General features: G+C 39.1%; 1 protein-coding gene across 1 annotated transcript in view; it reads right to left on the bottom strand.

Annotated features, from left to right (window-relative positions):
• Nucleotides 1-26,992, bottom strand: part of IFT56 (intraflagellar transport 56) — a 62,730-nt gene that overhangs the window by 17,685 nt on the left and 18,053 nt on the right. The window contains exons 7-10 of the mRNA XM_012767969.3: nucleotides 23,632-23,803; nucleotides 8,195-8,269; nucleotides 1,908-2,010; nucleotides 457-512 (exon numbers count right to left, since the gene is read on the bottom strand). Coding sequence (XP_012623423.1) covers nucleotides 457-512; nucleotides 1,908-2,010; nucleotides 8,195-8,269; nucleotides 23,632-23,803 — 406 coding nt within the window. The remainder of the gene's footprint in view (nucleotides 1-456; nucleotides 513-1,907; nucleotides 2,011-8,194; nucleotides 8,270-23,631; nucleotides 23,804-26,992) is intronic.

Here is a 26,992-nt window from a genome sequence, read left to right as displayed (position 1 = left end):
CCTGGAAATATTTTTCATTCCGTTTTTTCATTCAATAAATGGCATGCCTATTAGGTAATTAATGTACATAGTGTTGGAGATACAATATAGATACAGTTTGTGAATATAAGGAGATAACAATATAATGGGGAAGAATGACAAGTTATAGACAATTAGTGAGATAAGTATATATATCTAGTTGTTAGTTTCAGCAGAATTATGGATTTTAGCATTTTAAGATCTTAATCCATTCCAGAAAATGATTACATATAAGAGAGTTTAAAAACATCAAAAAGCCCAGAACATTCATTCTCATATCAGAAGTCTCAGATAATATTCCTAGATTGACATATACAGTTTTTCCTGGAAGTCTACTATATAAGCAGGAAAATTCTCTAATATGCCTTCCAGCTATATTCCCAAAGTTTCACTTTCAACAGAACTTGATTAGTAAAAATGTAAAACATTCTCAATTACCTGAGGGGTAGTAGGTTCCAGATCCTTAATTAAGTTATAAGCTTCTTGTACATCATCTGAAATATAAAAAATAAGTCATTATACTAGTCTGTATTCCAGCAAACTCTTCTGAAGCAATCCTCCAAAAGATAAGATCCTTCAGTACTCAAACATTCACAGGAAATATGATCTGTTTTATCTGTTCTCTAACTCTCCATCAAGTTCATTGTTGAATAGTTATCCTAAAGATAATCAAATATCCCGAGAAAACTCATATTTAGCCATGAAGCACCTTACAAAATGTTCAACCTAAGAATATGGACAGGGTGTTATATGCCAATGACATTGTATTTACTCTTTTTTAAAAAAAAATTTTTAATATATTTTCATTGTTCTCTCTTTTTTGCTTTTTCTACAATGGACAGAACATAGCATTGTATTTAGATAAGAACAACAAACATTTTTTAAAGAGATATAGATTAAGTATATAGGAGTGAAATGACATGAAGTCTGATATTTGCTTTAAAACACTTCAGGAACAAAAGAGGGTGTTGAATGAAAAAAGATGGGCAATATCTTGAAAATTGTTGAATCTAGGATGAGTGTTTGAGTATTCATTATAACTATTTACTTTTGTTTATTTGAAATTTTTCATAATAAAATTTATAAAATATATATGCTGCTTGTTTTTTGTCTAAAAGTATATATTTTTTGTTTATATATCAAATAGATAGGACTGCTTGCAAATTCATGTCCTTATTTTAACAAACATTTACATTTTCTCAGTGAGGAGTATGTTGTCTGGTTGGTTTTTGGCATGCACCTAAAAAGGCCCACACTGTTAGCCCAAATCCATGACAGTGTGCCACCACCAATGCATGGTAGCTACTCCTACCCTATACTCATAACTGTTAGAAAAGACTACTGTAGGCATGTGTCTAACAGTTTTATTATTGTAAGTTGCCCCTTACTTAGGGGCAACATATAGCACATTCTCTTTGAATCATAGTATTTATTATAAGAAGCCTGGGTACAAACAGAAAGGCAGACAACCAGAGCTAACAAAAACAGTTAATGATTTAAAAAAAGAAAAAAAGATACAAGAAAATGTAGATGTACATTATACCTAGGGGGAAACTAGAAAAAGAAAGAAGAACTACAAGAGAAGGGGAGGGAAAACAATGAATAAAAACCAAAAAAGAATGGGTAGAGAGCAAAGGACAGAAAAATAAAAGGAAAAAAGAAAAACAGAATGAAGGAGAAGAGGGTAGGAAGCAATAGAAAAGGAAAGAGAGGATAAAAAGAAAAAGCACAGCAAATGAGCACCAATAAATTTGTGCTGTCCTATGAACTTGTTGCAAACACATTTTTGGAAGTATTAGGGATTTTAAAAGTTAAGCAAGTAGTCCAATCAGATTAAATATTCCAATAAATATCTCATTGTAAGTAAAACTAAGACAAATTGTTCTTACCTTGACGAAGGTAGTAAATCACTAAGTTTAGTCTCGCTTCAGGAATGACATCAACCAGGGGAGGTAAAACTTGCAAAGCCCCTTCACCTCCTCGGAAAACAACCTAGAGATGGAGAAATTGTTATTATGGCAAAAGTATGCATGTATCTATTGGTGGAAATGTTTAAGGAGCTTTCACATATAACTGGATTCATGATATGCAACTAAAATTGCTCTGGGAATCAGTTAATATATTTATTGCCTTTTATTATTGGCTGAATGTATTATTGCTTAACTAATCCCTATGCTTCTTACACTCTCTCTTCTTTTCCCTCCCCTCTGTTTTTGATCCTTAACAGCCCTGTCATATTTAAACATTTCATTTTTCACCCTATCTAAAATCTATTTCTGCTATCACTCTCTATACCTTTGCTCTTGTTTATTTTTATTCATAGCCCTTATCACTTCATATTATTATATATTTATTTGTTCATCTGTTTATCTGTTATGCCCACCAGAATATAATCTCCATATGACAAGGAACTTTGTATTTACTGTATACTCTCAGCCCATAGAACTGTGACTAGTATAGTTGGCATTCAGTTATTTTTTAAAAGGATGAATATATTTTTGAAGCTTTTTCTATACACATGACCTTGACGTCATTGAAAGAAAGACCGTATCTAAATTATAATAAGAAATAGGATAGAGGAAGGAAATAGCAGAGGATGTAAACAGGTAGAAAACCATACCATGCTCGTTGGTCAGCAGAATCAACATTGTTAAAATGTCTATACTACTGAAAGTGACCTATAGATTCAATGCAATTCCTATTAAAATACCATCATCATTTTTTACAGATATAGAAAAAATAATTTTAAACTTCGTATGGAACTAGAGAAGATCCTGTATAGCAAAAGCAATCCTAGGCAATAAAAACAAAATGGGAGGTATCAATTTACCAGACTTCAAACTATTCTACAAGGCTACAGTAATTAAAACAGCTTGGTATTGGCACAAGAACCGGGACATTGACCAGTAGAAGAGAACAGAGAACCCAGATGTAAAACCATCCTCATATAGCCATCTAATCTTTGAGAAAGCAGACAAAAACATATTCAATAAATGGTGCTGGGAAAACTGGAAAGCCACATGTAGAAGACTGAAACAGGATCTACACCTTTCACCTCTCACAAAAATCAACTCATGCTGGTAACAGACTTAAACCTAAGGTGTGAAACTATTAGAATTCTAGAGGAAAACGTTGGCAATACTCTTCTAGACATTGGCCTAGGCAAAGAATTTATGAAGAAGACCCCAAAGGCAATCACAGCAACAACAAAAATAAATAAATGGGACCTGATCAAATTAAAAAGCTTCTGCACAGCCAAAGAAACTGTTACGAGAGCAAACAGACAATCTACAGAATGGGAGAAAATTTTTGCAAGCAACACATCTGGGATAAAGGGCTGATAACTAGAATCTATTTAGAACTCATGAAAACCAGCAAGAAAAAAATCAAACAACCCTATCAAAAAGTGGGCAAAGGACATGAACAAAACCTTCTCAAAAGACAGAATAATGGCCAACAAACATATGAAAAGATGCTCAATATCTCTTACTATCAGGGAAATGCAAGTCAAAACCACAATGAAATATCATTTATCTCCAGTGAAAATGGCCTTTATCAAAAAGTCCCAAAACAATAAATGTTGGTGTGGATATGGAGAGATAGGAACACTCCTAGACTGCTGGTGGGACTGCAAACTAGTGCAACCTCTGTGGAAAGCAATATGGAGATACCTTAAAGCGATACAAGTAGATCTACCATTTGATCCAGCAATCCCATTACTGGGTATCTACCCAAAAGAACAAAAGACACTCTATAAAAAAGACATTTGCACTCGAAAGTTTATAGCAGCACAATTCACAATTGCAATGACGTGGAAACAACCCAAGTGCCCATCAATACATGACTGGATTAATAAAATGTGGTATATGTATACCATGGAGTACTATTCAGCTATAAGAAACAATGGTGATCTAGCATCTCTTGTATTTTCATGGATGGAGCTGGAAACCATTCTACTAAGTGAAGTATTCCAAGAATGGAAAAATAAGCACCACATGTACTCACCAGCAAAATGGTATTAACTGATCAACACCTAAGTGGACATACAAGAATAACATTTATCAGGCATCAGGCAGATGGAAGGGGTGACGAGGGGATGGGTATATACATACATAATGAGTGCAATGCGTACCATCTGGGGGATGGACACACTTGAAGTTCTGACGGGGGTTGGGGGGAAGGAAGGGGAAAAGGCAACATACGTAACCTAAACATTTGTACCCTGATAATATGCTGAAATAAAAAAAATAAAGTTTAATTAGATAAAGTAAAAAAAAAAAGAAAATAGGATAAATGTATACTCCTTACTGCATACATTTCCTTTTCTCTTCATAAGAACTACACAAAACTCAAGTACCCGATAAATAATGTAACTTTTTTCTAGACAGATGTTTTACATTTAAACTCCATGAAAGAATTTATATAACCTTTCTGAGCCTATATCCTCATCTCTAAGTGGCATTAGTAATGTCTACCTTTCAGGGTTATTATGAGGGCTAAGTGAGTTAAAGTGGGCTAAATATGTGGCGCATAGTAGGTAATATTTCATTCAGTTCACTCAGTAAATATTCATTAGCGCCTACTATATGCCTGTTACTATAATAAACACTGGGGTTACAACAGGAACAATAGACTCCCCTGTCACCATAGAGACTAGTCAAGTGGGGAGAGCAAACAAATAAATATATTGTCAGATGATAATAAGCGCTATAGAGAAAAGCTAAAAAATCAAACCAAAAAAACCCAAAAAACCATCTATGAAAGGACAATTTGTTTTGTGCCCTGTTGTATTTCTAGAGCCTAGCATAGTGTCTGGCATATAGCAAATTATTTCACAAATAAATATACAGAAATTAAGGCCATTAGGCATGAACTACCTAATCTTCTATTTCTACCTCAAAATATCTATTTAGTCTTTTTTGATTCCTCTGAGATGTTCCCTTCTTTTGCCAAGATTAATTCATTCACCTGTTTTCTCGATCCCATGAGTTCCAACTCCATCTAGACTTCATTTCTCCATTAATCATGATATCTACAATCTTCCCAAAGCCCTGGTCCTACGTCTCATCATTAAACATACAAAAGTGTTTTTGTTCTATTGAAAAATGTTCCTCTTGGCTTCATTGTTCCCTCTGGATAGTGCCCTATTTTTCTCCTTTCTTTTAATGCCACACTTAAAAAGTATGTGGCTTACTGTTTCTACCTTCTTCTCATCCTCTTACTCCTCAACCTCCTCCAAAATTGACTTCTGCTCTCAGCAAACAAGTCCACAAATGAATGCCTTTAGCCAAATTCAATGGACTTTTCTGTCCTCTTGTTCCACCACATGTCTGCAGCTCTGACACTGATGCCTATAAGATGACAATAACAGAGCCATTTACTAAATGCATGCTGTGTATTACCTCATTTAAACCGCACAAAAAAGATGAGTACTTTAATTTTCCCTATTCTACACATATGAGAACACTGAGACTCAGCAATGTTAAGTGACTAACCTGAAGTTACAAAGCTAGTACATGGTATGGCTTCATTTTTTACCTCAGATTTGACTTCAGAAGTTGATTTTTTTTTATTTCAAAAGATTTAGGGGTTACAAGTGTTTTTCATTACATGGATGAATTGTATAATGCTGAATCAAGGCTTTTAGTGTACGTACCACCAGAGTAGTATACGTTATACCCAATAGGCAATTTTTTTTAAATCACCCTCCCTGCTTCTTAGTTGCCAATGTCCACTACACCAAAAAGTTGATATTTTTAACAACCATATAAATTGCCCCAGTATTTTCCAGGTTTTAAAAAAATTATAAAAGTAATATCTGTTCATTGGAAAAAAAGCTTAAATACAGTATTATGTTAGGAAATTATAAAAGGAAAAGTTACAAATTTATTATAAAAGCAAAATTTCCATATTCTTTTTCTCTCTAATCCTACTCTCCAAGAATAATCCTTACTTACTATTTGACATGTTCCTTCCAGTCATATATACATACAGTGAATGGTTCTTTACTTTGGCTATATATTACATCTACCTAGGAAGCTTTTAAGAAAAATACCGATAGCTGGGCTCCAGACCAACCATTACATAAGAATCCCTGTTTCTTCTGAATTTTCTTGTGGCAAAAAAAAAAAAAAAAAAAAAAGAGAGACAGACAGAGAAAGGGAAAAGAAGGAAGGAAAGCAGACAGACAGACTGACTCCCTGGGGGTGGAGCCCATGCATCATTGGTTTCAAAAGCCTCCCAGGTGATTACAATGTGCAGCTATAAAGGACATTACATTATCTAGGCGATGCTTCTCCTCTGCCCTTTCTTGTCTCATCTGCTGATTCTCCTTCCTTCAGACCCACAAAGACAGACGTTCTTTTGGAACCACAGTTTTTTGTTTTTAATTCTTTTTTTTTTTTTTTTTTAAAGACAGAGTTTCACTGTGTTGCCTGGGCTAGAGTGCCATGGCATCAGCCTAGCTCACAGCAACCTCAAACTCCTGGGCATAAGCAATCCTTCTGCCTCAGCCTCCTGAGTAGCTGGGACTACAGGTATGCACCACCATGCCTGGCTAATTTTTTCTATATATATTTTTTAGTTGTTCAGCTAATTTCTTTCTATTTTTAGTAGAGACGGGGTCTCACTCTTGCTCAGGCTGGTTTCGAACTCCCGAGCTCAAGCGATCCTCCCACCTCGGCCTCCCAGGTTGCTAGGATTACAGGCGTGAGCCACCATGCTGAGCCTGTTTTTAATTCTTTATTCCAGATTTAATTGTCGGGACTTCAGCAATTGAAAATCTTCCATATTTAATTGTCAAGACTCTTATGATAATTCCTAAACCTAAAGTCTTGATCTGTCTCCAAGCTTAAATTCCAGACTACTATCTCTAATGTATTATTCTCCAAAAAAATTAATCTGGCTTCAATTTATAAACCAGTTTAGAAGTGAAAAGATTAAATGCAGGAGCCCATAATGGAAACTATCCAAATAAAACTGTATTTGTGATAAAGGCCTGAATTAGAGAAGAAATGGAATAAATATAAGACATTGCCAAAAAAGAATTACTAGGATTTAGTGACTGAGTAAGTAGCATAAATAAAGGGAAGTGGAGTCTAAAACAGCAGTGTTTTTCAGCAAGGGTATTTGGAGAACTGGTACTAATGAAAAGAATAGAGAAATCAGAGGAGAAAGGTGTACTTATCATCATCACCATTTTTAGATGGGGAATCTGAGACTCAGCAATATTAGATAATTTACCAATGTCCCCATGTGTCTGAATTGAAAGCAGCTTCTCTGAATCTCACTATATTACATGGTCAATAGAATAAAACTTAATCTGAGCTTCTATTTTTTTTTTTTTGGGCAATGGCCAACATAATCTAGCCATAAACCTAACCACCCCTATTCAATTTTAGTGTCCACTATTCCCCAGTGCAAACTTACTGTTCCAGTAAGATCAATCTGCTCACAATGTTTTATATGTCATCCTCGTTCTAGCTCCATGTCCTTGACTAGAATGAACCCTCAAATGTCAACTATCCTTTTTTTTTTTTTTTTTTTTGAGACAAGAGTCTCACTCTGTTGCCCAGGCTAGAGTGCCATGGTGTCAGCTTTACTCACAGCAACCTCCAACTCCTGAACTCAAGCAATCCTACTGCCTCAGCCTCCCGAGTAGCTGGGACTACAGGCATGCACCACCATGCCTGGCTAAGTTTTTCTATATGTTTTTAGTTGGTCAATTAATTTCTTTCTATTTTTAGTAGAGACAGGGCTCACTCTTGCTCAGGCTGGTTTCGAACTCCTGACCTTGAGCAATGCTCCCGCCTTGGCCTCCCAGAGTGCTAGGATTACCAGCGTGAGCCATTGCGCCCAGCCTCAACTATCCTTAAAAGATCTAAAAATATTTCCCATTTATTTGAACTACAGTGACATGTTACTTTTCCTTGCCAAAAACCAAACAATTGGATCTATACTGCCTTGTACTTCTTTCCAAATGTTATATATATTCCTGCTTTCCCAATCAGGATTTCCTTGAGGAAAGAAACTAAGATTTTAAACTTATTTCCTCCACAGCAAGGAGGGGTTCCCTTGGATAGGACCATTATTTGCTGGAGCATCTCATTAACTCATGCTGTGATGTACCAAAGTATAGGAGGACTGAAGGCAGTCAAGACGGGAAACCATTATTCACCAGATTGTGCCTGATGAGTTCTTTAGCAAATTCAAAGGACGAAGAAGCGTTGTCCATCAAGCTTTTGAGTTCTGCCTGAAATTTAAAAAGAAAAGCTTATGAAAATGACAGGTGTATAGTTCTTATACCACATATTTATGTAATGCTTTATAATTTACAAAAATTAACATGCTATTTCATTTGGTCCTCATGATTGTAAGTCAATGTAATTATTATCTACACTTTATAGATTAGAACAATGATGCTTATAAATGTTAAGTGACTTGAACCTTATATTAAGCAGAAAGTTTGAAAACTGGTGCACTCAAATCTGAAAAGTTCTAGAGTTAGCCTTTTCTTTCAGTGTCAAGGGTGTTAAAGGAGCTAAGCCTTTAACAACTAAAGTTGATTCTTTAATCTGACCATTCCACGTATACACTGAATTCTCATAGTTCCTCCTTCCTACTGAATTGCCCTTTATTTACATAATACAATTCAAGTACCTTTTATCCTGTTTTATTGTTTATTAGAACTATCATATCTCTTCTGTATCTCTTGCCCTCTTAACTCTCCTTAGAACAAATGGTCAGCCATTTCCACTAACATCCTAGGTATCACTTACCCCTTCCTCAGGTTTCTGCTATTCCTACATTGCCAATCATAATTTTGAGTTCCTCTTATTCTTTTTCTAACTCTATCTGTGGGTAGCTAAGTTTTTCTAGATAAAGTCATTAAATTCTTGATTGTTCTCACTAATCACTACAAACTAGTTCTGCCTGATCTCACAGTTGGGAGCCCATATCTGCTCAGAATCCTTTTATTAATCTATTTTCTTGTCCACAGTTGCTGTTTTGGGATTTTTTCCTCCCCTAGTATATATTCAATCTACTTTGAAATCATATAGTCCCTGGAAAACTTCACTGCACACTGGAGAAAATGAAAGCGAAAAGGCAAAAACCTTTTAGTACTATGAAGATAGTTTTTTTTTTTTTTTTGCGACAGAGTCTCACTTTGTTGTCCAGGCTAGAGTGAGTGCCGTGGCGTCAGCCTAGCTCACAGCAACCTCAAACTCCTGGGCTTGAGTGATCCTTCTGCCTCAGCCTCCCGAGTAGCTGGGACTACAGGCATGCGCCACCATGCCCGGCTAATTTTTTATATATATATCAGTTGGCCAATTAATTTCTTTGTATTTATAGTAGAGACGGGGTCTCGCTCTTGCTCAGGCTGGTTTTGAACTCCTGACCTTGAGCAATCCGCCTGCCTCGGCCTCCCAAGAGCTAGGATTACAGGCGTGAGCCACAGCGCCCGGCCTATGAAGATAGTTTTGATCTTAGGCAAGGCCAGCCATAGGACTAAGGGTGGGTTAGAGAAGTGAAGTGCCCAGGGCACAAAACTTAAGGAGGTATTCATTCATGTTTGTGCAAGTGGTACAAGTGCTAATGCTTAAACTTTGTGCCTAGGCAGCTTGCTTGCCTCATCCTAGTCCTGGCCCTGCCTCACTGAGTGCCTAAAAAGGTCTCAGGGACCCCAATGGTTGCAGATCACATTATGATAAGACTGCACTAGATTATTCAAATCAATGCTCCTACTGAAAATAATTTTTAAAAAAGAGATAAATTATTAAAATATTTTCTTAAGAATATCAAAGAGATGACAAGAAAGAGTTACCATGTAAAAAATGAAGGGGAAAAGCTGAACTCAGAAAAGAAAGAAAGCACAGAAACCATTTTTGCTCTGGAGGCTTTACTGATTTTGGAAAATTGGAATTTAGTTGATAGTCTTGCCAGGCAACAAGGACAAAAAACAAAGCCCAGCACCACAAGGTGAGAAGTCTAAATGGAGACCCTTTTCAAAATCAGCTGGAACTCCAAAGAACTACCCACACTATCAAGGGAAGGATAATATGGAACTAGTATACTCCTTGTGCAGAATTACAGCTCAGTTAGAATCCTATGGACAATTCAGGGAATCTCAAGTCTTGAATTTGGTTTAAAGGTGGTCTTAACCTTAGCCACCGCGCCCGGCCAACAGCAATAATTTTTAAAAAATAAAAATACTAAAATATATGAAAATAATAGTATACATATGAATGAGGAAGTTGGTAAATTAAATCAAAATATGGTAAAGTCTTTGTATTGCCTAGGAGGAGGGTAAAGACATTAACATTAGACTTAGTTAAATTAAGGATGTCTGTGTTATTTTTATGGTCACCACTAAAAGTATGAAAATGGAGTGTATAATTTCTGAAACCAGCACAGGAAAAACAAGATAAAAAATGTTCAATCAAAACCAATTCAAGGCCGGGCGCGGTGGCTCACGCCTATAATCCTAGCACTCTGGGAGGCCGAGGCGGGCGGATTGCTTGAGGCCAGGAGTTTGAAACCAGCCTGAGCAAGAGCAAGACCCTATCTCTACTATAAATAGAAAGAAATTAATTGGCCAACTAATATATATATATATATATATATATATATAAAATTAGCTGGGCATGGTGGTGCATGCCTGTAGTCCCAGCTACTTGGGAGGCTGAGGCAGCAGGATTGCTTGAGCCAGGAGATTGAGGTTGCTGTGAGCTAGGCTGACACCACGGCACTCACTCTAGCCTGGGCAACAAAGCGAGACTCTGTCTCAAAAAAAAAAAAAAAAAAAACCAATTCAAAAAATAAGAAAGGAGAGAAAAATAAACATAAGAGGCGAGAGAAATAGAAACACAAAATAAGATGGTAGACTTAAACCTAAGTAACCAGTAATTACACTAAATATAATTAAATTAAATACTCTAATTAAAAGACAATGGCCTGGTACAGCAGCTCACACCTATTATCCTAGCACGTTGGGAGGCCAGGGTGGGAGGATCACTTGAGGCCAGGAGTTTGAGACCAGCCTGAGAAATATTGAGAGAACCCCATCCCTACAAAAAGTTTAAATTAGCCAGGTATGGTGGCATGGGCCTGCAGTCCCAGCTACTCAGGAGTCTGCAGTCCCAGCTACTCAGGAGTCTGAAACAGGAGGATCACTTGAGCCTAGGAGTTTGAGGTTACAGTGAGCAATGATGATGCCACAGTACTCTATCCTGGGCAATACACCAAGTCCTTATTTCAAGAAAAAAAAAAAACCTGAAAATTTGCCATGTACTAGGAAGTTAGGAAGTGTACCTCTAAGTAACCTAAAATAATTCATATTGGAATTAGAAGCCATATTGGACACTCAAACTTAGAATGCAGCTATATCAATTTATAACCTTAAATGTATATTTTAGAAAAGAAGAAAGGCTGAAAATTAATAATCTAATCATATATTTTTATAATTTTTAAATGTATAGCAAAACTCACTGAAAGAAAACAGAAAGGAAATGACAAAGGTAAGTACATAAATTAATAAAGTAGAAAACAATTATACAATAGAAAGGATTGAAAACAAAAGTTGTATGTGTGTGTGTTTTTTTTTTTTTTTTTTTTTGAGACAGAGTCTCGCTTTGTTGTCCAGGCTAGAGTGAGTACCTTGGCGTCAGCCTAGCTCACAGCAACCTCAAACTCCTGGGCTCGAGCGATCCTTCTGCCTCAGCCTCCCAAGTAGCTGGGACTACAGGCATGCGCCGCCATGCCCGGCTAATTTTTTTTTTTAATATATATATCAGTTGGCCAATTAATTTCTTTGTATTTATAGTAGAGACGGGGTCTCGCTCTTGCTCAGGCTGGTTTTGAACTCCTGACCTTGAGCAATCCGCCCGCCTCGGCCTCCCAAGAGCTAGGATTACAGGCGTGAGCCACCGCGCCCGGCCAAAGTATGTGTGTGTTTTTGTTTTTGTTTTTGTTTTGAGACAGAGTCTTACTCTGCTGCCCTGGCTAGAGTGCCGTGGCGTCAGCCTAGCTCACAGCAACCTCAAACTCCCGGGCTCAAGTGATCCTTCTGCCTCAGCCTCCTGAGTAGCTGGGACTACAGGCATGTGCTACCATGCCCGGCTAATTTTTTCTATATATTTTTAGTTGGCCAATTAATTTCTTTCTATTCTTAGTAGAGATGGGTCTCATTCTTGCTCAGGCAGGTTTTGAACTCCTGCCCTTGAATGATCCACCCACCTTGGCCTCCCTAGTGCTAGGATTACAGGCATGAGCCACCGAGCCTGGACAGTTTTTGTTTTTTCAAGACACTCAGTCCCTCAGGCTGGAGTGCAGTGGTGCAATCACAGCTCACTGTAGCCTCAAACTCCTGGGCTCAAACAATACTCCCACTTCAGCCTCCCAAGTAGCTGGGACTACAGGTGCAAGCCACCACGCCTGGCCTAAAAGTTGTTTTTTTTTTTAAAGACTAAAGACAATTGAAAAGGTAAATGAAATGATCGAATGTCTAGAAAAATACAACTTACCAAAAATAACAAGAAGAAATTAAAAAAATGTACAATCCTAAAACCTTTTAAAGAAATTGAATTTTGAATTAGTAACCCTCTAAACCTAGACAACTTCATCAGTAAGTTCTACCAAACATTTAAGCGAAAAATCATGCCAATCTTATATAAACTTTTCCAGAAAATAGAAACATGTAGTACTCACTCCATAACCTTTGTACCAAAACCCAACAAGAACTGTACAAAAAAAGCCAATTATACTAGCACTCTGGGAGGCCCAGGCAGGCGGATTGTGTGAGCTTAGGAGTTGGAGACCAGCCTGAGCAAGAGTGAGATCCCATCTCTACCAAAAATAGAAAAAATTAGCTGGGCATGGTGGCACATGCCTGTAGTCCCAGCTACTCAGGAGGCTGAGGCAGAAGGATCGCTTGAGCCCAGGAGTTTGAGGTTGCTGTGAGCTAGGTTGATGCCATGGCACTCTAGCCTGGGCAACAGAGTAAGACTCTGTCTCAAAAAATACATATATATAATATTAAATGAAATATTAGCTAAATGAATCCTGTGATATATAAAAAGAAAAATAAACCACAATGAAGCTGCGTTTATTCTGTTGTAAAATTGATTTAACAATAGAAAATATTTCAGTGTAATTTGCTATAATAAAGGGGAAAATTATATGATCATTTCAATAGATGCAGAATGCAGGATATTGTTAAAATTCAACATCTGATCATTATAAAACCTCTTAGCAAACTAACACTGGAAGGGAAGTTCCTTAATCTGATAAAGGGTATCTTTAAAAATTTACATTAAACATCAAAAGCTTAATATCAAAAGCTTTTCCTTTGAGATAAAAAATATGCAATGATATTTCAAATATGCAACACTGTTCTAGTGGACCTAGCCAGTATAGTAAGGTAAGAAAAGGAATATAAATTCTAAGAATTAGAAAAGAAGAAATAAAATGATGAAATACTTGGATATTTATAAAATCCAAAGGAATTCACATATAAATTATTAGAATTAATAAGAGATTTCTGAAAAAAAGACATAGTAATGATGAAGTCATATGAAAAATGCTCAATATCACTAATGGTAAAGGAAATGCAAATAAAACCACAATGAAATATCACCTCATTCTGGTTAGAATGGCTATTATCAAAATGTAAAACTTCTCCCCCCAAAACTACCAACATTATTGAAAGAAATTAAAGCACACCAAAATAAATGGGAAAACATTGAATGAATTGACAGATTTAATAATGTTAAGTTAGCAATAATCTCCAAATTTATGTATAGATTCAATGCAATTCCTATCAGAATCTCACCTGAGTTCTCTGTAGGAACTGACAAGCTGATTCTAAAATTCATACTGAATTGTAGGGGACCAGAATAGTAGTCAAAACAATCTTGAAAAATCTACAACAAATTAGGTGGATTCACACCTCCTGATTTCAAAACTTGCTACTAAGCAAGAGTAATCAAGATAGTCTGGTATTGGTGTAAGGATAGATATATAGATCAATGGAACAGAATTGAGAATCCAGAAATAAATACATGTATCTATGGTTGATTTTCAACAAAGGCTGCCAAGACCATTCAATGGGGAAAATAGTCTCTTCAACAAATAGTGCAGGCCGGGCGCAGTGGCTCACGCCTGTAGTAATCCTAGCACTCTGGGAGGCTGAGACGGGCGGATTGCTCGAGGTCAGGAGTTCGAAACCAGCCTGAATAAGAGCGAGACCCCGTCTCTAGTATAAATAGAAAGAAATTAATTGGCCAACTAATATATATATGTATAAAAAAAAATTAGCCGGGCATGGTGGCGCATGCCTGTAGTCCCAGCTACTACTCGGGAGGCTGAGGCAGAAGGATTACTTGAGCCCAGGAGTTTGAGGTTGCTGTGAGCTAGGCTGACGCCACGGCACTTACTATAGCCTGGGCAACAAGTGAGACTCTGTCTCAAAAAAAAAAAAAAAAACCAAATAGTGCAAGAACATGAATATTCACATGCAAAAGAATGAAGTCGGACTTTTACCTAATACCATATACAAATATTAATTCAAAATGGATCAAAGACCTAAATCTAACAGCTAAAATTATAAAACTGTTAGAGGAAAACAGGAGTAAATCTTCATGACATCAAATTCTTAGCTATGACACCAAAACACAAGCAACAAAAGGAAAAAAACAGATAAATTTGACTCATCAAAATTAAAAACTTTTGTGCTTCAAAAAACACTATTAAGATATTGGAAAGACAACCTATAGAATGGTAGTAAATACTTGCAATTTGTATATCTGAGAAGGGACTAGTACCTATAAAGAACTCCAGCAATTCAACAATAAAAGACAAATAAATCAAAAAATGGGCAAGAACTTGAATAGACATTTCTACAAAGAAGATATGCAAATGGCCAATAAGCACATGAAATGATGTTCAACATCATCAATGCAAATCAAAACCACAATGAAATTCTATTTCATACCCAATAGAATGGCTAGAGTTATTATAAAAAGCTAGTTAGGCCAGGCACGGTGGCTCATGCCTGTAATCCTAGCATTCTGGGAGGCCTTGGTGGGTGGATTGCTCAAGGTCAGGAGTTTGAAACCAGCTCTGAGCAAGAGCGAGACCCTGTCTCTACTAAAAATAGAAAGATATTAATTGGCCAACTAAAAATATATAGAAAAAGTTAGCCGGTGATGGTGGTGTGTGCCTGTAGTTCCAGCTACTCGGGAGGCTGAGGCAATAGGATTGCTTGAGCCCAGGAGTTTGACGTTGCTATGAGATAGGCTGATGCCATGGCACCCTAGCCCCGGCAACAAAGTAAGACTCTGCCTCAAAATAAAAACAAAAGCAAAAAAACCAACTACCAAATAATAAGCATAATAGAGACATTTACACATACACATATATATGCCTGTGTGCATGCATCTTTATGTGTATATTAAGAACACCTAAATTTGCAGTAAATTTTAGTGGTTAAGTCTATGGGCTTTAGAGACAAAGGTTTGAAACCTGAATTTGCCACTTATGTTAGTTGTGCAAACTTGGACAAGTTATTCAAAGTATTTTAAGAAATAAATCAGACCATGCACGGTGGCTCACCAGGAGCCCGAGGCAGGAGGATTGTTTGAGTTCAGGAGTTTGAGACTAGCCTGAGCAAGAGTGAGACTCTGTCTCTACTAAAAAAAAAAAAAAAGAAAAGAAATTAGCTGTACAACTAAAAATACATAGAAAAAATTTGCCGGGCATGGTGGTGCATGCCTGTAGTCCTAGCTACTCAAAAGGCCAAGGCAGTAGGATTGCTTAAACCCAGGAGTTTGAGGTTGCTGTAAGCTATGTTGACACCACAACACTCTAGCCCAGGCAACAGAGTGAGACTCTGTCTCAAAAAAAAAAAAAAAAATTTGGTGGCTTCTAATATCAACTAAAGCAATAGCAATGGAGGTAACTTCCAAGCATGGCCCCCTCATAGGGTTAACCTAAAAATATCTATTTATATCTATATAAGTATATATAGACATAGTATAGAACATGTTCTCTATCATCTATATCTATAAACATGTATATATGTATGTATATGTTTATATAATGTTAAATAACTATAACAGTGTTTATATAATGTTGAAATTATATGTTATATAAAACATGTTAAATAAAATGAGAGGAGGTGATAATGTATGGTCTCCATTGTGCTCTCAGTTTCCTATAAAGTGAGAACTGTAATATCTTCTATTCACAGGCTTGTCAGAGAAATTAAATAATGGATATAAAGTATTCTGCACAGTACCTATGAGTAGCCAATTTCCAAGAATTTATAAAATGTCTACTATATTTGCCTCTTGGTGGTGACCTTAAAGGAGAATTTAAAGTGTACCAAGCAGAGAAAGAAAGAAGTCAGTCCAGGAGTGAGAATGAGGTATGCAAAGTGGTAAGAAAGTATGGCATGTGGAACAAATTTGATGGCTGGAATGGATAGAACAAGTCTGAGTAGAGGCAGGAAAATTATTTAAAGGGACAAAATAAGCAGTGAGAAATTCCTGGACTAGAGCAATAGCAAAGGAGAAGAGAATAGATAAAAAAAGACATCTAGAGGGTGGAGCAAGATGGCAGACGAATAACACCACCAGACAGAGTGTCTCTGCAGAAAAGACAGATTCTAGCAGAAATTAGAAAAAAGAAGCAAGAAGACGAGCATACAGCGGACGAGGGCCGGAAGGAGGGGTACCTGAGACCCCGGGAGACTCCACGGGAGGAGGCTACGGAGGAGAACTGGAGGCTGAGACCACCGGAGCAGCCCGGAGACCAGCGGCAAGGGTAGGTGGATTTGCTGTTTCCCCTCCCCTGATTTTGGGACTGCTGGTGGGCTCCCCAGCGGGTGGAGAGACCTGCGGACACCAGCCCAGAGACGGCCGCTGCCAGCCAGCAGTGAGCCTGTAGCAGACGTGGCACTAGGTTCCCAACTTCCCCCAGGCACCTCCGTGTGCACAGACCCGAGCCGCACGGCAGGCGCCATATTGCTTCCTCCTCCATTTCCTCCGACCCTACCCGCGGCTGCCCAGAGAGATAATACAGCCACCAGCCAGAGGCACCTCCAGGGAACGGGATCTTCCCTTTTGGGACCCTACACCTGACTCAGGGGAACTCAGACTGTGAGCTCCCTACCCGCCAGCTCTCCCAGGTGCTGCTGGCACGGTGTTCCCAGGAGAATGGTGCCGACTCAGAGGCTGAGAGACATAGACCCAGCTTGGGCTCCCTGTGGGTGAATTGGGACCGGAACTCCTCTCCCTGGTGGGGATACAGTTTGAACTCTAGGACAAAGAGGTCGGACCTGCAGACCAGATCCCCTGCACCGAGGGCTAGCATTGCCCGGGGAACAGAAGGGTTATACGTGAACAGCCTACTGAGGTGTGTGTGCCTCCAGGGGTGGATCAGCATCCTAGAGGGCAACCCTCCTCCCAGGAGGAAGCCGTGCGCCCAGCTCAGGTGGCGTTCCTGAGCAGGGAACCTCCCTGCCGGCATCACAGTCCGGGGAGGCCTGGTGGCTTGTGGTCTGGCCTGCTGGCAGAGACCCAGGAGTAGCTGCGGAGTTGGGGAGGGTGGAAAGAAGCGAAGCCTGCTCCAGACTGCGGGTCTCAGACAGCCCCACCCTGACACCGGGACTTTCTGGCTGAGCGGGACCATTCCAGCCCCGCCCTGACAGCTTTTCCTGGAAGCAGAGAACAGAACTTTGACCCCCGCTAACTGCCTGAAGGCAGGCTTACCCAACCCAGCTCCGCCCAGAAAAAGAGCTGACAACAGGACACAAAATCAATAGCATAGCCTGTTCCGCCAAGCAAACGCCACCTACTGACAGGGACGGCATCTTGCACAGCCTTTCCACAGCACCCACTGACTCAATATACAGGGAGTGGTCCAATCTCACCCACAGACACCACCTAACGCCTCAGAAACTAAACAAGGTGTGTGAATACCCAAACAATAACCTAAAGGAAAGAAACAACAACTGATCAACATGGGAAGAAATCAGCAAAAGAACTCAGGAAATATGAAGAACCAAACGGAAAACACACCCTCAAAGAGGAGCACCAGCCCCCTAGAAACGGACACCAACCAAAATCAGGCAACCAATATGACAGAAGAGGAATTTCGTATGTGGATCATAAGAACACTCATGGAGCTGCAACAACAACTTAATAACCAACACAAAGAAACCACAAAAAGCCTCCAGGATATGGAAAAAGAAATAGACACAATGAAGAAAAGTTTAACCGAACTCCTGGAAATGAAGAATCAATTCAAGGGACTACAAAATACAGTGGAAAGTCTCAAGAACAGGGTAGATCAAACAGAAGAAAGAATCTCAGAGCTTGAAGATAACACCCTCCAATTAAATAAATCAGTCACAGAAATAGAGCAGAGAAACAAGAGAAAAGAGCAAAGCCTCCAAGAGCTGTGGGATTATGTGAAGAAACCTAATGTGAGGGTCATAGGCTTACCAGAAGGGGAAGAAGACAACACTCAAGGGTTGGACAAGATGTTTAAATATATAATAGAGGAAAATTTCCCAGGCCTTGCTCAAAATCTTGATATACAAGTTCAAGAAGCTCAGAGGACCCCTGGGAGACTCAATGCAAACAGGAAGACATCACGACATACAGTCATCAGACTGACCAAAGTATCAACTAAAGAGGCCCTTCTAAGAGCTGTAAGACAAAAGAAGCAAGTAACATACAAGGGAAAGCCAATTCGAATAACACCAGACTTCTCTAATGAGACTTTACAAGCAAGAGGAGACTGGGATCCCATTCTCACTCTTTTGAAACAAAACAATGCCCAGCCTAGAATATTATTCCCTGCAAAACTAAGCTTCGTATATGAAGGAGAAATAAAAACATTCTCAGACGAGCAAAGGCTGAGAGAATTCACCAAGACAAGACCAGGCCTACAAGAAGTACTTAAAACAGCGTTATGCACGGAACATCATAATAACAATCCACGAATATAAAAACAACCAAAACCCAAAGATATTAAAGGCAAGATATTACAATGGCTCAAGACAGAAATCATAGCAACAACATCCAACCCAACAGAATGAACAGTAATCTACCTTACCTATCAGTTCTCTCAATAAATGTGAATGGCTTAAACTCTCCACTCAAGGGACATAGGCTGGCTGAATGGATAAGAAAATACAGGCCAAGTATATGCTGTCTTCAGGAAACACATCTAACCTGCAAGGATGCATATAGACTAAAAATAAAAGGGTGGAGGTCAATATTACAAGCAAATAGAAGCCAAAAGAGGGCTGGTGTGGCAGTTCTAACTTCAGACGATTTACTTTTTAAACCAACAAAAGTAGTGAAAGACAAAGAGGGTCATTATATAATGGTGAAGGGCACAGTTCAACAAGAAGAGATAACAATTTTAAATATATATGCACCCAACTTAGGTGCACCCAGATTCATAAAGCAAACCTTACTGGAGCTAAGCAAATGGATTAATAGCAACTCCATAATCGCCGGAGATTTCAACACCCCACTGACGGCACGAGACAGATCCTCCAAACAGAAAATTAATAAAGAAATAATGGACTTAAACAAAACTCTAGAACAATTGGGTCTGACTGACATTTACAGAACATTCTACCCAAAATCCACTGAATATACGTTCTTCTCATCAGCTCACGGGACATTCTCTAAGATTGACCATATCTTAGGACACAAAGTAAATCTCAAGAAATTTAAAAAAATAGAAATCATACCATGTACCTTCTCAGATCACAGTGGAATAAAACTAGACATCAACCCTAACAGAAACTCACATTTCTACACAAAAAACGTGGAAATTAAACAACCTCTTACTAAATGATTACTTCATAAATGAAGAAATCAAGACGGAAATAAAAAAATTCTATGAAGAAAACGACAATGGAGAGATAAGTTATCAACTCCTCTGGGACACAGCTAAAGCAGTTCTGAGAGGAAAGTTTATCTCCATAAATGCCTATAACCAAAAGACAAGAAGATCACAAATAGACAATCTAATGAAATGACTCAAAGAGCTGGAAAAAGAAGAACAGACCAACCCCAAACCCAGCAGAAGAAGTGAAATCAACAAGATCAAATCAGAACTAAACGAAATTGAAAACAGGGAAGCTATTCAGGAGATTAATAAAACAAAAAGTTGGTTCTTTGAAAAAATAAACAAAATTGACACACCATTGGCTAAGCTAATGAAAAGCAGAAAAGAGAAATCTCTAATAAGCTCCATCAGGAATAAAAAAGGAGATATCACAACTGATCCCAAAGAGATACAAGATACAATTTATGAATGCTACAAAAATCTTTATGTACACAAACTGGAAAATGTGGAGGAAATGGACAAATTTCTAGAAACACACAGCCTCCCTAGGCTCAACCAGGAAGAAATAGATTCCCTGAACAGACCAATCTCAACAGCTGAAATAGAAACAGCAATTAAAAATCTCCCTAAAAAGAAAAGTCCCGGTCCAGATGGCTTCACACCGAATTTTACCACACTTACAAAGAAGAACTAGTACCTATCTTGCAGAAACTATTCCACAACATCGAGAAGAACGGAAACCTCCCCGACACCTTTTATGAAGCGAATATTACTCTGATACCAAAACCAGGAAAGGATGCAACAAAAAAAGAAAACTACAGACATTGCAATATCCCTAATGAATATAGATGCAAAAATTTTCAACAAAATCTTAGCTAAGCGAATCCAGACACTTATCAAAAAATAATCCACCACGACCAAGTGGGCTTCATCCCAGGGATGCAGGGATGGTTCAACATACGTAAATCTATAAATGCAATTCACCACATCAACAGAAGCAAAAACAAAGACCACATGATTCTTTCAATAGATGCAGAAAAAGCTTTTGACAAAATTCAACACCCTTTCATGATACGAACACTTAAGAAAATAGGCATAGAAGGGACATACCTAAAAATGATACAAGCCATATATGACAGACCCATAGCCAACATCATACTGAATGGTGAAAAATTGAAATCATTCCCACTTAGAACTGGAACCAGACAAGGCTGCCCACTATCTCCACTTCTGTTCAACATAGTGCTGGAAGTCTTGGCTACAGCAATCAGACAGGATAATGGAAACAAAGGTATCCAAATAGGGGCAGAAGAGATCAAACTTTCACTGTTTGCTGATGATATGATATTGTATCTAGAAAACCCCAAAGATTCAACCAAGAAACTCCTGGAACTGATCAATGAATTTAGTAAAGTCTCAGGATACAAAATCAATACACAGAAATCAGAGGCATTCATATACGCCAACAACAATCTAATTGAGAACCAAATCAAAGACTCAATTCCCTTCACAATAGCAACAAAGAAATTAAAGTACCTAGGAATATACTTAACCAAGGACGTAAAAGACCTCTACAGGGAGAACTATGAAACACTGAGGAAGGAAATAGCAGAGGATGTAAACAGATGGAAATCCATACCATGCTCGTGGATCAGCAGACTCAATATCATCAAAATGTCTATACTACCCAAACTGATCTACAGATTCAATGCAATACGTATTAAAATCCCATCAGCATTCTTCACAGATATAGAAAAAATAATTTTACGCTTCATATGGAACCAAAGAAGACCCCGAATATCAAGAGCAATTCTAGGCAACAAAAACAAAATGGGAGGCATTAATATGCCAGATATCAAACTATACTACAAAGCTGTAGTAATTAAATCAATATGGTATTGGCACAAAAATAGGAATATTGACCAGTGGAACAGATGTGAGAATCCTGATATAAAACCATCCTCATATAGCCATCTAATCTTTGACAAAGCAGACAAAAACATACGCTGGGGAAAAGAATCCCTTTTCAATAAATGGTGCTGGGAAAACTGGATAGCCACCTGTAGAAGGCTAAAACAGGACCCACACCTTTCACCTCTCACAAAAACCAACTCACGCTGGATAACAGACTTAAACCTAAGGTATGAAACTATTAGAACTCTAGAGGAAAAAGTTGGAAACACTCTCCTAGACATCGGCCTGGGCAAAGAGTTTATGAAGAAGTCCCCAAAGGCAATCACAGCAGCAACAAAAATAAATAAATGGGACATGATCAAACTACAAAGCTTCTGCACAGCCAAAGAAATAGTCATGAAAGTAAACAGACAACCTACAGAATGGGAGAAAATTTTTGCATCCTATGCATCCGATAAGGGACTGATACCTAGAATATACTTAGAACTCACGAAAATCAGGAAGAAAAAATCAAATAACCCCATTAAAAAGTGGGCAAAGGACTTGAACAGAAACTTTTCTAAAGAAGACAGAAGAATGGCCAACAAACATATGAAAAAATGCTCAACATCTCTAATCATCAGGGAAATGCAAATCAAAACCACAATGAGATATCACTTAATCCCAGTGAGAATGGCCTTTATCAAAAAATCTCCAAACAATAAATGCTGGCGTGGTTGCGGAGAGAGAGGAACACTCCTACACTGCTGGTGGGACTGCAAACTAGTTCAACCTCTGTGGAAAGCAATATGGAGACACCTTAAAGCGATACAAGTGAATCTACCATTTGATCCAGCAATCCCATTGCTGGGCATCTACCCAAATGATCCAGTGACACTCTACAAAAAAGACACCTGCACTCGAATGTTTATAGCAGCACAATTCATAATTGCAAGGCTGTGGAAACAGCCCAAGTGTCCATCAATCCAAGAATGGATTAATAAAATGTGGTATATGTATACCATGGAGTACTATTCAGCTCTAAGAAACAACGGTGATATAGCACATCTTATATTTTCCTGGTTAGAGCTGGAACCCATACTACTAAGTGAAGTATCCCAAGAATGGAAAAACAAGCACCAGATATATTCTCCAGCAAACTGGTATTAACTGAGTAGCACCTAAGTGGACACATAGGTACTACAGTAATAGGGTATTGGGCAGGTGGGAGGGGGGCAGGTATATACATAATGAGTGAGATGTGCACCATCTGGGGGATGGTCATGATGGAGACTCAGACTTGTAGGGGGAGGGGAGGAAATGGGCATTTATTGAAACCTTAAAATCTGTACCCCCATAATATGCCGAAATAAAAAAAAAAAGTAAAAAAAAATAAAAATAAGAAAAAAAAAGATATCTAGGACATATAACTGATAGGAACTAGTAGATGAGATAGGAACATGGAGATGAAGGAGAAGAAACTGATGGATAACCCAGGCTTCTGATGTGGTTTACTGGGTATATATTGGTGACATTCAACCACAGAGCCACAAATATGTTTTAGAGGAAGAAGTGGGAAGCATTTGGTTTTAAACATATTTAAGTTAATGCAAGGCATCTCCATAAAATCGCCTACAATTTATTAGACATGACATAATAATCTTTTTAGAATAAAAAAACCTGATAAATATAAATATTTATACAATTAGGTTTTTAATAGAATCATACTGGTAATGACAAAGGGATATTAATCAAGAATTACACAGATAATAGAGTTTCATGAATAACTTGGAAAGTATAAAGTAATTCTAATTGGAATTAAGCAAATTAAAAACATATTTCCATCACTACCTCGGCTGCTTTGCCGTTGTAAAGGCGAAAATGATTACAGGCCTTAAGATTGAGTGCGATGGTGCTATCGGGAATTTGCTGAAGGTAAACAGCCAGAACTTCTTGAGACACATCATAGTAATCCAACTTGTAGTAGCAGAGGGCCACATAAACATTGAGGGCCAGGTACTCCCTATTAGAGGAAAGAATTAAGGGGTAAGAATTTAAGTCTACTTCACAGAAATGTCAAATTACAAAGCTCAAATGGAAAACAAGGCAGAGAGGACAGTTCATGAATTTGCCTTGTGAAGAAAGCAAGCAAGATATAATCAGTGTGACTTTTTTTTATTTTTGCATTATAATATTTTGGTGTTTTGACATAAGTACAGTAAAAGACGACAACTAGAGAAGAAAGGGAAAAGGTCATACTGTTCATACTGAAAAACTAACATATGCTATAATTGAACATAAACACAAACAAGCATATACCACACAGATGGTGGATAGAAAAGGCAAGCAGGTTTGATGGCTGGAACTGGGAATAGGCAGGTGACTAAGAGGGTTAAGTAAAAGAGGTGAGAAGGAAGGGGAATGAGGTATTTTGGCGATAGGAGAGGGAGGTCAACTGTTTCGTGATAAAGTTGAAATGTTAATTCTTCAGAATGGTTGGTTTCTAATTTTGTTAGCAAGTTACCTAGAATGTAATCACAATGTAGACCAGTAGACCCCAACCTTCTGGCACCAGGGACCAGTTTCATGGAAGACAATTTTTCCATGGAAGGGGGTGGTGGTGGTGAGGTGGAGCTCAGGTGGTGATGCAAGCATGACAATTTTTCCATGCAAGGGCAGAGGAGTGGAAGTCAGGTGGTGATGACAGACAGGTTCCTAATAGGCCATGGGCCAGTACTGGAACATGGCCCAGGAATTGGGGACTGCAGATCTAGACCATGCATTTTCAAAAGGGGCTATATCACCTGTAAAGGGGCAAAAATTGGTTCTTATGGGGGGGACGAAAAAAAATCATACCATTTTATGTATAAAGCACAGATATGTATAGAGTACATACATGGATATACACAATATGTTTATATATATATCAGCATATATTAAAATTTCATGGAAGAGCAATTAGGGGTGAAAATGTTTAAAAAGGCTCATTAGAATGGTGATAATGCAAAAAAGGTTGAGAAAGTGTTGGAGGCAAGGACCCTCAAAGACCCTCAACACCCCTATGACTTGTCCTACGCACGGGCTTCGCCCTGGAAAATTCCTAGGACAAAAACAGCACCCCACCCTCCGGCTGTAGCTCTGAAAAGAATGCGTTCCCTGATGTGCTGACCACGAAATGCTCCAGGGTGTGCTAACTGCAATTGTTCCCGACTACCTGACAGGTTGGGGTTGAGTAATCAGTCACAAACAGCTTCGATACGCTGATTGTGGCTGAATGACCCAGACCCAAGCCTCATCGTCACCCCACTCTATTTTTCTGTTTCTACTTCCTTGTTTCTGTATGCTTATAAAACCTACAAAGAATCCAAGTAAAGTAGACCTTGACAACCCTTTGCTTGGTCTCGTTCCTTTCTCTCGCCCATCTCTTTCAGGCACGGTCCCCCTTGACCCCACGAGTAACAGAAGGTCCCTCGGGTCAGGACAAGTGGCGCCCAACGTGGGGCTCGAAGTACGGACTTTTGTCGGATGCACGCGGTTTACAGTTCTCTGGAGAATCCCTGAAGAGACCTCCTTTCTGCCGCTCACAGAATCGAAGGTCTGGTGAGTAGATTTTTTACATTGTCATCCCATCGAGATGGGCCATTCTTTGTCTAAAGAGGCCGTTTTTATCAAGGATCTCAAGGCCTCGCTCAGAGAGAGAGGAATTAGAGTTAAGAAAAAGGATCTAGTAAAGTTTTTTGTGTTCATTGATCGTGCTTGTCCTTGGTTTATTGTTGGTGGACCTGAAATTCACCCACGCAAGTGGCAAAAGGTAGGCAGAGATCTAAACAATTTACTTCTGAATCAGGGCCCAGATGCCGTCCCTGTATCCGTTTTCTCGTACTGGGGACTAATTAGAGATATTGTTGAGGGGGCAGATTCAGACCCCAATAAAAAGCAGCTGCTCTCAGTAGCAGAATTCTGCCTCCGACCCGTGTCTTGGTCCGCTTCGAGAATGTCTTTAAAGACGGCCGAAGGGCCAGCTTCTCCTAATAACCCTGAGAGACCAACATGCCCTTCCCCTTGCCCCTCGGTTTGTATTAATATGCTCCCTCAGGACCCCTCGGCTGAGCTCCAGACATTTAGAGACGAGCCCCCGATTAGTAGGCCAGACACCAAGACCCTCTACCCTCCCTTGCCCGAGGGTACAGCCCCTCATGCATTCAATTACCCGGTATTCAAGAAACAACCCCTCCAAGAGTCCCTCGACCCCGCAGAAGAGGCAACCCTCGGAGAGGAAGCGGCCCAATATCACGATCCCGAATGGCCGCCTCCTTACGCGCTCCAGATTTGCGCACCTTCGTTAATGCCTCCCCTTACAATGCCCTTACTTTTGCGTGCCAAAAAAGACTTAAGTCAAAGGGTTACGCAATTAAAGGATGTCTTACAACTTCAAAAAGAGTTTGCCCAGCTTTCCAAAGACTTGTCCTCCCTCCAAGATACACTTAAAGATTCTGTCTTCATTAGCCACCCACGTCATGAGACCGCCCAGTCACACGTCACCTTAGATAAAAAATCCTTAAAGTCCTCCCATAAAGCCCTAGCATTCCCGGTAGTTACCAGGTCTAATAGGCAAGAAGACCTTGCCGCCCCTTCTTCGAGCCAGTCCCTGCCCCAAGATTCAGATAACGAGAATACAGAAGAGAAAGAAAGGGAAAGTGAAAGTGATGACCCCCCGGAGGAGACAGTCCCGGGGCCCACTGCAGAGCCCACTGAATTTCGCAGACTAAAGTTTAAAACCTTAAAAGAACTAAATTCTGCTGTTAGGACATATGGGCCCAATGCACCCTTTACCTATTCCCTCCTAGAGGCAGCCTCAGGGGGCGGCTACCTGCTCCCCGGAGAATGGATCAAACTAGTACAGGCAGTCCTTTCTCGCGGACAGTTCCTCTCTTGGAAGGCCGACTTTCTCGACCGCTGTCAGACCACGGCTGCTAATAATTTAAAAAAACCCAATTCTGCATCTTGGACCCTTGAAAAGCTTAGTGGACAGGGGAAATTTGCCACTGAACAGCGCCAAAGGAGACTCCCAATTGGACTTTTGTCCTAGACCGCCGCAGCCGCCTTGGGCACCTGGCGAACACTTCCCTCTACGGGATCTGTTCTTACTCCCCTGACAAAAATCACCCAGGGAGCTTAAGAGGGTTTTAGTGAATTTGTGGGCAGGCTTTTA

The sequence above is a fragment of the Microcebus murinus genome, chromosome 9 (genome assembly GCF_040939455.1).
Source record: "Microcebus murinus isolate Inina chromosome 9, M.murinus_Inina_mat1.0, whole genome shotgun sequence".
In the NCBI taxonomy this organism is placed as follows: Eukaryota; Metazoa; Chordata; class Mammalia; order Primates; family Cheirogaleidae; genus Microcebus; species Microcebus murinus.
This window is presented reverse-complemented; position numbering and strand designations above follow the sequence as displayed.